Source organism: Barbatula barbatula (assembly GCF_947034865.1).
Source record: "Barbatula barbatula genome assembly, chromosome: 7".
NCBI classification, from domain to species: Eukaryota; Metazoa; Chordata; class Actinopteri; order Cypriniformes; family Nemacheilidae; genus Barbatula; species Barbatula barbatula.
Genome location: NC_136770.1, coordinates 21,501,862 through 21,514,251, shown reverse-complemented (window position 1 = coordinate 21,514,251; position 12,390 = coordinate 21,501,862). Strand labels below are relative to the sequence as shown.

General features: G+C 38.7%; 1 protein-coding gene across 2 annotated transcripts; it reads right to left on the bottom strand.

Annotated features, from left to right (window-relative positions):
- Nucleotides 1-3,875: 3,875 nt before the first annotated feature.
- Nucleotides 3,876-6,273, bottom strand: oser1 (oxidative stress responsive serine-rich 1). 2 transcript variants are annotated; one of them, XM_079460648.1, is made up of 4 exons: nucleotides 5,995-6,273; nucleotides 5,352-5,457; nucleotides 5,159-5,269; nucleotides 3,876-4,981 (listed from the first exon to the last, which is right to left on the bottom strand). In XM_079460648.1, exons 2-4 carry the CDS (start codon nucleotides 5,435-5,437, stop codon nucleotides 4,264-4,266), a joined length of 915 nt encoding a protein of 304 aa, XP_079316774.1. In that variant the 5' UTR covers nucleotides 5,438-5,457; nucleotides 5,995-6,273; the 3' UTR covers nucleotides 3,876-4,263. The 2 variants fall into 2 exon arrangements, with proteins under 2 accessions (XP_079316774.1, XP_079316773.1); XM_079460647.1 differs by having other exon boundaries at nucleotides 5,902-6,229.
- Nucleotides 6,274-12,390: the final 6,117 nt, after the last annotated feature.

Below are 12,390 nucleotides of genomic sequence, written 5' to 3'. Positions count from 1 at the left end.
AAAATGAATGCCTCTCATCTTTCATTTATAATACCGTCAAAACAATAAAAATAATATTGTTTTTACATTGATTTGTTGTGTTTGTGCCTTTCAACGCGTCATGTGCTCGAAATTGAAAGGCTTTTAAAAAAAGAAAGACCAACACAATGATGGCACAATGTGTGGTTAGCACAAAGAAAACTGCCTGTTTGGTTTCGGCCAACATGTGACCTCCAGCATGAGGCCGTGATGTTTAATGTTCTTTTGTAGGACACGCTGAGCAAATATGAAAAAAATCTGGTCAACATATTTAGCTTTAAATTGCATAAATCCCCCTGTGTTGTGAATAAATGAACGCACACTTTATTTAAATTTGAACTTTTGTTTTACTTAAGTTCAAAAACTATTGATCGGTAAAAATGTGGTTGCTCGAGTGTACTTTGTGGAACAAGTAATATCTTCATTAATTTAAGTACTGCTTTTTGAAATCATACAATGTTTAGATGGACTTTTTGACCCGGGCTGCTTTTTCCCAGGGTATAGGGTGCACGGTCATATGGAAACATTTAGGGCAGTACAACTATCGCGGGGTCCTGTCGCCACTCAACCCACAGCCACCCTCATAGGGGCATGATCCTAGCAACAGAGGGTCAAAGGTCAGGAGAGCTGAGTGAGACTAGATAGATCCGGATCTCAACCTTGCTGTGCAGAGGCGGTTCTAGGGTCAGTGGCTATTCGGGGCTTAGCCAAAAGCTCAGACATTTATTGTGTGAAGGTGACAGTTATTTACTAAATTTGTTGAGTGTTTATAAGGTAGCAGACTATTAACACAAGTTACATTTTACCTAAAGTTTTCAAGAGTTTGCTCAGATTTGTGTCTTAAAGAGCATGTATTCATGTCAGTCGAAATGCGCAAAGCATATCTGTACACAAATATCTCCACAATACATAAATGAACGTTCCTCAGTAGGCAAAAATCTGATCAGATTTGCCCCATTAAGTGCAGCCATAGTATTTCTTTCACAACAGCGCATCAGTGACAGTGATATTAGCCCACATATGTTCGAACACAACCGTGCCCTTACATCTCATCCTCCAGGAACCTGTACAGCAACCACAAAAAACACCATCTTATATTACAAGCAAAGAGTCTGCGGGTAAATTCTCTAAGAGGGACGGAACCCCACCAGGACGGAACAATGGCGATGCTTCTCTTGAGTCTGCGCAGAGGATTCAAGGACAAACATTCCTGCACACAAAAGGGAGCAAAGCCAGGAGGGATGGGGAATGGGCGCGGGGGGATGGAGGGTGATTACCGCAGGTGAGGCGACAAGTCGGAACAAAACCAGCACAATTACATTACAGAAACCAGTCGGTTCACAAGTTTATGAGTGACAGCAGCGTGTTCTCCTTATGTACTCTTAAACCACAGAGATTAAACGCACCAATGCTAAATTTCCACAAATAAACAATGATTTACTACCGAGATGTTATTTGTTAAGAAAGGGCAAATTGATCATCTACTCCTACATTCGGAGATTTTGACACAAACGTGAGCATTTCTCATCCAAAAAAAAAGATCTGAACTCTGATCTGAACGGTGGCCGTTTTGGGTCACCCTAGACTCCTATGGGACTAAAGAATAGTATGGGAGTCAATGGTGACCCAAAACATCTTGTTTACAAACTGACATTAAAATATCTTTATTTAAGTTCAGCACAATAAAGACGATAAAGGTTTGTGACAACTGGAGGGTGAGCAAATGATGACAATATGTAAATTTTTGGGGGAATTCTGTTTTCAATTGTATTTATTGGGTTTTACAGTTAAATACACTATAAAATACAGATCAGTTTCGACAGATCGTTCCTTATCACACAACCCTATGGAACAATTCCTTTAATAATGCAACGCTGTAATGACAGCAATGGTTTCATCCGTACCATTTTTATTTCTCTTAAGAAATTGAAGAAAAACATCCTAAAAATTCCTAAATTCAACTTTCTCAAAAAGCAACGTCTAAGCAGTAAGATTTTCTTTTGTGACAACACAAAAAACAAACAGAACAACTGCGTTCGCCACAAGAAAGAGAACCACATTTTCGGGCAGCATTTTTTCCCGACAGATTTCCCTCTTTTTTAATCTTTTTCACAAAAGACTTGATTATTAAGGCAAACTGGTTGGCCGGTGGCTTTTGTTGACTGGCAACATCTAACAGAGTCTTTTGTGTGTTTCCATAGCTTGTCTTGGTATGCTTTGATGCAGTTCCCCTTTTGTATATCCATACAACCTTACAAGTCATTCTGTCAGAGGCAGGGAGAGATGGAATTGAAATCAGTATAGCTTCCAAAAAAAATTATAATAATGGGCGAGTTGGTCTGACTACATATATATATAGTCAACATTATATCAGAAGTGAAATGTGAATGATTCATGTCGGATTATATGACTTTCTGACTTATCAGTTGTTTAAAACACATGCTGGGTTATTTACAGAGATAAAATGCAATCTATGCGAGGTTGTTTAAAAGCATATGCACATAAGAATGTCCCTTGGGCTGTTGGACTCTGTAAAGAACAAAACCACCTGACTAGTCCATGTGCTCCAAGCTAGAGAAGGTAAACAAGCGATTCTAGGTGAACTGGCCAGGTGCATGAAGTTCTGTACATTTGTACAAATTTAGCCTACATCTGAGGTGCATCTAGAGATTACTTTCCCCTGTTTGGGGTCACGAAGAGATACCCCGCTACAGTGATTGAGATGATTTTCAACCTTAGTAGAATTAACATAAACTAGTCTTGTCTGACACCAGAAGCTCGACCCAGATCCAGTCTAATACTCAGGCCTGGTTCATTTATGTGGTTTCAAAAGACTTCAAAATTAAGTCCGCAAGATCAAGACTTCCAAATTGCTTCATGGGAAAGTTTGGGAAACTGTGTTTTTTGTCAGGTTTGGAAACAGATATTTATTTGCGTAGTTCACACAAGAGATGTTATCAAAGTTGTGCAAAGCTCTGCTTGAGAATACACACTGATATCAGTTAAGCGACAGAATTGTAAAAGAATAGCGGTCCGAGAACGCCCCCTTGTGGCCAATAAGAAAATAATTTAAAATGGCAAATTCGTTTAAAATTGTATGAGGAATTACACGATTACAAAATGCTAGATTAATACTGGATGGACAGGAAAGTTATTTGACATATATTTGTTATAAGACATTGGATGTGTTTCGTTTATAAATGTGACTCCGTCATGTTGTATTTTAAGAAATGTTTGAAAATCTTCGCTTTAAACTTAATTTAGATGCTGAAGCTTGTTCATCAAATCTGTCTATTAACAATGACACAATGTGGTGAAAAAGGCAGTTGACGGCAGTGATTTTTGTGTGAAATATCAAATTTAAAGGGATAGTTTACACTAAAATAAATTTTCTGTCAACATTTATTCCACATAATGTAGCTGTAAACCGTTATTTGACTCTTTTTCTTTAGAAACCAGAAGAAGATATTTTCAGGAATTAGGTTCTGTGTTCACACAATGGATGTTAAATAACCTAACCTAAAAATGAAATTTCTGTTATCATTGACTCCCCTCTTGTCATTTCAAACCTGTGGGACTTTCTTCAACAGTACACAAAGACAATACTTATTAAAATGTTGGTGACCGAAAAACAGCGGTACCCATTCACTTGCATGGTTTTGTAACCATACAATAGAAGTGAATGGGTACAGCTGTATTTCTATTACCAACATTCTTCAAAATAATGCAGAAGAAAGGACGTAACACAAGGTTATGAACGACATGAGGGTAAATGAACTATAGATTTTTTTACATTTGGGTGAACTATACCTTTAACAATAGAAAGGTAATAAGATATAAAACAAAACCACCAAACATCCTCAAGCGTTTTATTGAAATTTAATTTAGATGACATCACATACTCGCTCAAGTAAACAGAATTATTACTTGGCATTTTGTAAGTTTGCATATATCAGTGAAATTAAACCTGCAGTCTCCGTGACAGACCTTTGGCAACTTGTAAACGTAAACCAAACATCACAAAATCAAACGAAAATAAAGAAAACTATGACCCCAGAATGAGTCATGTCCCCATAATTCTTAGTCAGCACACATTGTCTGGATGTTACAGAGAAATAATCATGATAACAAATCTTCAACAATATGATCTTCATTACTACCTTTTTTAAATAAACCATTCATTTTTTTATTAAGAGCACCCATTGATATTCATCTTTTATAATGATTTGCTTTCTTACATTACACTCAAGTGTACATCATTTCAGCCATGTGCGACATCTTCTTGGGGATGTAAAGGTAATATTCCATGTAGCCTGAAAGGTCCTCTATTGTGATGTCATCTACGTAAGCTCGGGCTTGTTCGGAACAAGACCGAGGTGAGCTGGAGGTTCCGCTACTTGTTCCAGCGTAAGTTCTCGTGGTGGAAGTGTCCTGCGGGCCAGGCATCATTCGTTCACATTCGGAAATGACGTCACGGAGGCCCGTAAACGAGTATACCTCGACACCCTGCCAGCCGGCACACTGGCATTCTCTTTGCCCGCATGGGCATTGGCCGCCTTCCTGCAGCTTGCAAAGAGTTTGAAAGTCAGACGGTGCAGCATTACCTTCGCCCACCTCCCGAGCAGCCTGGGCGCTTCCCAAAGTGGGCCTGTTTTCGGGAGCGGTCTCGTCATCCGACGGCATTCGAGGACTGAGCCGGGCTGATTCCAGACCGCTAGGAGTAGGGAGGTGAGCCATGCCGAAAACAGTTGAACGAGGAGCAGAGAAGGGAACTTCCTTCTTGACTGAGATGCCCAGAGAGCTGCTGGGGTCATCGGGCTCTGGTGGGGTCTTGTGTTTCAGGTGACCAGGAGGGGGAGACATTTTGCTGCAGTACGTAAACTTCGGAGGGTGAAGGATTGGAGATTTTGATCTACGGCGTCGCTGGCTTCTCACACCACCTCGGGATGACTTTCTTGTGCATCTATAGTCAACATGAAGCATGTGGTATGTTTAAAGTGACTATAGTGAGATCATCATACAATAATGTCACAATTCTAAATGCTTCAGCATGTTAGATCTGGTGTCCCCAATCTAGTTAATAAAGAGCCAATGACCTGAAAAGTAAAGCCACAAAAAACACTCTTAACATTGATCTTACCCGAGCCAGTTCTCTTTTGATGAGCCCATCTTGGATTTGGCTCCTTCTGGACTGCCTCGACCAACCAATCTAGAAGCCAAAGTCTCAGAAACCCGAACTGTGGTTGTGGAACTGAAAAGAAACGTATATTAGAATCGGCACTCTTTGGATAAACTGTAGCCATCGCTAGAAACGGAATCAAAACTTAACAAACCTTTCTGCATCCACACGCAGCTTTTTGAAAGCCGTTTGAAGCGTTTCATCCTCACACTCCTTCTCTCCTTTTTCCACAGCAGCCATGATTTACGACGGCCTTAAAACTGAAACCACAATGATGCAGTAATATGAATAACCAGACACAAGCTGGAGATGTTCCTTAAGATTCCACATTGGGCTAGCACTTAAATTAATTGGATGAGTTGTTGTGACAGGTGTGAAGAATGTCATATAAATAAAATATATTGATAGAATATTAAGAAAACCTGTGGCTGAAATGATATTCTAATTAATAATAAAGGTATAAATCCAATGATCCTAGTATTCTTATACACGAGGCTGTTCATACTTATGATATACTAACACATAAGAAACAAGCGCAATATCGTAGAGCTAAAGGTGTGTCTCGTGTTATAAAATAGTGATTCGCATGAGCATTTAGCATAATACACCTTAGCCTAGCCTTTAGAGTTCGCGCGACTTACATTATATTTCCAACCAAAATAAAACATATTATTAGAAATGTACCACAAAAGAAATATACTCACGGCTATACGGCCCAAACACGAATAAAGTTTTGAGCATACGGGAGTTTATTTCACCTGTAACGAAGATATGTTCAACAAAGCTAGCAGGCTAACCTTAGCCAGCAAACGTGCAGCCACTCATCGAGGTTTGTGTGAAAGCTCGCTTCCCGATGAGAGACTCTCCAAGCGCATAACTTACACAGAAACGATGCCTATACTGTCTTCATGTATTTACTACTCAATAATAATAGACAACACAATAATCCATATAAGCTATTCAAGAATTTCGCTCGACAGTCTCTTGTTTACACTCACGGTGACTGTGCAACAACGCAGAATTCAGTGACGTGGTACACAAACACACGAACGTCAGCAGCAGATTCGACTGCATGCGGCTGCGCAGTTCGATCGGCCCATGACATCAAACTACAGCGAGAGCAGACGGCTCCGTACGATCCATATTAATTGTGTGTTTCTGGGTCGCTTACTCATATTAAGGGACTATTTTCTGTAAGTGTGTAAAAATTAATAGTGAAATAATAGTACAAAATTAGGGTGCGAGATGTTCTTTATCGGGGGACAGGAACTAACGGCGCCCTCTAGTGGTGATAAGATTAAGGGCGACTACCAACGGCGTTTTAGTGCATTTGAAGGTCATTGCAAAAATGAAGCGGCATACGAAATGGTCTTGTTTAGATAAAGACAAAAAAATAAATCGGTTTTAATTTCAGTGTGACATACAATTTCTCTATCCTGTTAGTTTCCACTTCAGGGTTTGCAGCGAGGGATTTATCAAGCTTGGGGCCCTTCAAAGTTATTTATAAACAAAAAGTGGAAACCATGAGATGCCAGACACAAATCCTTGGTGAAGCTTGTATTTGTTTCAAAGCAATCATGGCAGAACCTCTTGCGTTAGTGTACAAAACCTACATCCAGATGTAAAGCACATAAAAGCCAGATTCACGTGGAATTGAAAGAAGTTTGTTAAGTTGTTGTTTACACTTTCCGCAGCATCTGCGTTGTGTTATGTGTGGAGAAATCCATAGAAGCAGTACATCCACACTGTCTGGTTCCTATTGTAAATGTGGTGAATATGTGGGTAGGATCTTACGTTTGACACACGCTGTTTTGTTACATACATTGACCTATAATGCATTTATATCAGCAGCATTGAATTTTTGGATAATTAGTATGTTGCAGTGTCTTACGGTCACCTACAGGTTGTGCTACAGTGCTTCTAAACACACCTGAGCTTAATGATAAGCGAGGGAATGTTTGAACAAAGAAGCCTTTGCATTATGTCATGGGTTGAAACTATTATCTGTTCTCAGCAATAATGAGGTTCCCTCCATCTAAATAAATGACCCATTTAATTGAATGTGATCGCGTTACATTGATACACACAAGCATGAGTTCTTAGCCTCAAAATGACACAATTTGGCCTGCTTTGAAGATATTAGTTTTCTTAGTGAAGGCTAATGCTTCATTCTGAAGTCCTGTTGTGTAGTTTTCATTAGGCAAAGCAATGACATATGGAGGTTGTGATTGTGAGGTTTGGGAGCCCTTATTTTATCTGGCCAGTCCCTGTAAAAACAAACGTAACCCTGTAAACCCTCAGCAGAGTGAATAGGGATCTGTATTCGCATGCAGACCTGATATTAGTGCTGCTGTAGACAGAAGAGATTTTACCCAGCGCTCATTAAACCGATCGCATTTCAGTCATCTTACGAAGTGTTTGTGGGCAGACGTTGAGGTTGTGTGTTGAACACAAATGCACTTGCGATGTCTGTCTGCCCACATGGATTCCATTTGGGATTAACGCTTAAAAAGGTTATGTCAAATACAGTCACACACACTGAAGTTGAGTAAAGCATTACTTTCTTTTGGAAATCTATTTATATTTTTTATATTATTGAAGTCAACATGAACAGAAAAGAGCACCCGTTGTTTGTGGTTCCTAAGGGGAAATATTGGTGTGCAACCTTTGTTGCCAAGGCTTATGAAATAAAGTATAGATTCTGTCATCCTTTGTTCACCCTAGAATTTTATATTTTTATTTAATTATAACTGCATATAGGAATTAATAGTCTGTCTGATATTTGACCTGTGTTTGACTTGCATAACCCTATATGTTTTGCTTGTAGTCAATGTTTTCTTGTACAGCTGCTTTGTAACAATGACAATTGTAAAAAGCACGATATAAATAAAGCTGACTTGACTTGACCCTCATGTCAATCAAAATCGGCATATGACTCTTTCTTCTGTGGAACACAAATGAAGATATTTTGAGAGATGTCTTCCATTCAATCGAACTCAATGGGCATCAGTGTTGTTTGTTTATCAACATTCTTCAAAATATCTTCTTTTGTGTTCGGCATAAGAAAGTCGGGGTGAGTAAATTAAGTAAGAATTACAATTTTGGTGTGAACTATCCCTTTGAGTCTTTAATAAACTGGTCTCCCGATACGGTTGCTTTTTTCAGTGTATGGATGTCCATTTAAAAATCACAGGTCTGTTCCATAAAAGTGCACCCCAGGACAAGTATTAAATATAAACTAAATGAGCATTTGTAATAAAGTTATTAATCTAATAAAATACACTTAACCACTTTTAGAATACATCAAATTAGATAAGTGTTTGATTTACAGGGAAGTCGGTTTTATTTGCATGCCAACGAACTGAAGTATATTAAAGATTGTGTTTTTTGTAGAATAGCCAAGCACTGGATAAACAGAGACCACTCACTAGGAAAACATGAAGAAGAGGGAAAATGCATTTAATGCACCAACCAAGTCCAAGTATTTCTTTAAGTGAAAGAATAGAACTGATATTGTTTTTGGCTTCTGAGGGGATATGGGAAATAAACATTAAATGAAAGATTACTTTTTATACAGCTCCCAGATACAATCACTCTCATTATGCATTCTTGAAATGCATTACATAGTAACCATTGATTGATACTGACACTAAAATCGATGACTTATTGCTTAATTTCTGTGTAAACAGCAGGTATTAAAAATATACCAAAGAGTAAAAGAAGAGAGAGTGTGGGCAAGGTTTGGGATTTTTGAAGATGATTTTATAAACCTATGCTTTTTAAAGGGGCCAGGACGTATTTAGGATCATTCAGATGTACCAAGTTCGAATTGTATGTGTTTCATAGAGAAAGAGGGTGATTAAAGATAGACTTTACACTTTTGGGAGCTTTGTTGCTTTAAGATGAATAGTGTTGAATGTAGCATTTGACACAGTTATAGAGCCATTGAAAAACAGAGTTACGACACTCAATCTCACCGCCGGGTGGTCACGTGGTTCATGGAGCGCTTAAAGCAGTGTAGCTGAACAGCAGCTGAGCTGACTGTACCACAAGAGTATAGCAATTCTAAGCTCACATTAAGTTATTTTAAAAGCATTTACAGGCAAACCTCTTCGGAAAGGATCATCTGTCTCTTACATATGTGCAATGTCGTGGATGAAGTTAATCTTTAGAGACAGATTTAAACAATATTTGCTATTTTTTAAGCCTAAATACAATCGCCAGAAGTAAAACGCTAACATGAGACTATAAATAGACCCCTTGATATCAATGTCACCACCACCAAGCCTCCGACAACTTTTTCTAACTTTATAAAAACATGTTAGCTCGTAAGTAAATACTCTGTGAATTACGTCCCATCCCCGTTTTTGTGTCCACGCTGTATTATTTGTGAGATTGTTATGCGTCATTATGTTTAACGTATCCGCCAAAGGATGCAGGTGGTTTTAGCAACTTGTAAGCAACCCACGTTTTTAAGAAAAGTTAAAAAAATCATGAATTTGAAGAACAAATTGAAAATATTTAGGGGTTTGGTTAACCCAAATTTTTCAATTGCAACAACCTTGCACTGTTATATTCATACATTTATACATGTTGTAAAAATCTTTGTTGCTTTGTCTTATAGATTCTCTTCCCCTGTATTCTATTATTGCCATCGATGTTCGCCTTAGCAACTCCTAAATACATTTATAAATACATTAAATCATACATGTGACTACTGCCATGTTTGTGCTGAACTGCACTGAACAAAGCATTTGATGCAGGAATGTCCTCCAACCCTTCAAACAAGTGGCTCCTAGGAGCCCACACACTCACGGTGGCCGGCCCGAGTGACGTCTACACGCTGCCTGTACATGTGGGTGTTGAGCTGGGCTGGGGGAGCAGAAAGGCTTATTGACTCTGAAATGGAAACTGTTTCCTGAGAGGAAAGAGATTCCCACAGGAATACCAGAATACTGCCGTGAAGAGGAGGTACAGGGAAGGGAGAGAGATTAGAACCTGCTTTCCACTCCAGTTGCATTTTGACCCATAGGAAAGAAAAATCTCAAATGGGCTCTCAATTGTTTCTCTTTACACATTGCCCCATAAAATATTTTTTGTATCAGAAATGTTTATTGCACAAAGCACTTTCAAATAAAGTGTGTAACGTTTTAATGAATTAAACAAAATATATATTTGGACACATTACGGTTCAGAAAAGTGACGTTTGAGGAAAAGGTCTAGTTTCACATTTTGTCAAGACCATTTCTGGGTATTTTATACATATTTTCAAATGTGTGTTTATTTCTGCACAGGAACCTAAGGAAATACGTCGGCTCGCAAATCTGATTATGTGGGCGACACACTTTCTACCCCTCTCTAAATGCTGAGGATGCCGGAAAATATTCTCCTTCTACATAAACAAAGCAATGTTCTCAACACAGTTCTGGGCTCACCTCCCGTGTTTCTGATCCAGTTAGATTTAAGACATTCTGACAACACTGAACAGTTGTTGCGATTGCTGTAAGGAGGAGATTCTGTTCCCTCTGGCGGAAGGATGTGAGGCTCAGCTGTTCCCCCTTCAAGTTAGGCATCCTTACGGACGTCCTGCAGAGGCAGAAGGGGTCTCGAGAAAAGACCACTTCCGTCTTCTCTAAACAGAGAAGAGAGCAAAGAGCACAAGGCTTGGTGTGATTCTCCATCTCACCTTGTGATGATTCCTTCAAATGAAATTAGTATTAAAAATGTCGACAAAACATCCCATCATGTGAGATTTTATTACCAGGTTTTATTGGTCAGTATGAAAACAATTTAATAAATATTATAAATAAAAAAAATTATTTTTTGAGCAAGTACATAAAAACAAGTGTTCAAAACTTCTTACCTTACACCGATTTGTCTGGTAAGCTTATAATAATGATTTACTCTTGTTATTTTGATGTCAAAGGGCACGTTAAAAGACAAGTTCACCCAAAAATTATGAATTGGATGAGTTTTTTCTCAGATATATTTACTCAGACTCGAGTTGTTCCAAATCTGTATAAATGTATTTGTTCTGATGAACACAGAGAAAGATATTTGGAAGAATGCTCATAACCAAACAGGTCTTGGGCCCCATTTGTTTCCATAGAAGGAAAAATGACACTGGTAGTCAAAAGTGCCCAAGAACTGTTTGGTTACAAGCATTCTTCCAAATATCTTTCTCTGTGTTTATCAGAACCAAGAAAGTTATACAGATTTGGAACAACTTGAGGAGTGAGTAAATGAAGAGATCATTTTTGGGTAAACTGTTCCTTTAAAGATCGCGTATCACAGGCAGTTTCTGCCAATCTCATATTAATCTTGAGTACCTATACAGTAGTATTGCATACATCGTATCTTCAAAGAGTATTTAGTTTGATCAAATTTATAAAAAGAAAGATACAGCTGCATGATTATTCGAGAAGAAATGTACATAAACTGCAATTTTACCTTTCAAACAGAGATGGCGCTCAAAAGTTGAGGAGTGGGCTTTCAAAATACGAAGAAAATGATGCTTTTATGCTATTATAAATAACATTAAGCCCCAGGAATGTCCTCTGTACTGATGTCTGACACTAATTATCCCATATTTGGGCGCTTGGTTACACAAGACTTTGGGAACAATAAGCAAAGACATAGTTTTCATACTTCTCTCATCTTTAGTCAAACTTCTACGTCTTCCAGAGATCAGCCTCTGGTTCATTAAAGGCCCCTTCTCAGAGCTGTCAATCACGCATCGCAGCCGAAGGCAGATTGGACTGGAATGATAGGATGGTGCTGATATATTGCACAAAAGGCCAGTCAAAATAAAAGGACAGAGATCTCTTTATACTCCCAGCTTCCCGAAAGCTGCCCTTAAATGGCCAAAAGAGACCGTCGATGCCCCATGGACACGTGCCTAAACAATTCTCAGTTTGAACAACTGAGCTTCATTTCAAACAGGAAGGCTACGCTGACAGAAATGTCGTTTTTATGGAATTAAACATTATCTCCATGTAACGCAACGGAAGTAACCGGGCGGAATGGATTGATGTGAAAATGAATTCCAGGGGTGGTTGGCGAAACCGAACACATGATAAAGATTAGCTGATGTGTTGTGCCGGTCCAAACCCTCTCACGCATGTTTGCTTTAATAATTAGGAGGAGGAAAGAGCGGATGACCTCTAAGGCCCTTGAAAAAAACGTACACACAC

What these genes read in the sequence shown, in the direction of transcription:
- oser1 (XM_079460648.1), bottom strand. Translation starts at nt 5,437, where the DNA reads ATGGCTGCTGTGGAAAAAGGAGAGAAGGAGTGTGAGGATGAAACGCTT. An exon ending in CTGCGTGTGGATGCAGAAAG is followed by an intron (nt 5,270 to 5,351) that starts GTTTGTTAAGTT and finishes GTTTCTTTTCAG; the next exon opens with TTCCACAACCACAGTTCGGG. An exon ending in TCAAAAGAGAACTGGCTCGG is followed by an intron (nt 4,982 to 5,158) that starts GTAAGATCAATG and finishes TGTTGACTATAG; the next exon opens with ATGCACAAGAAAGTCATCCC.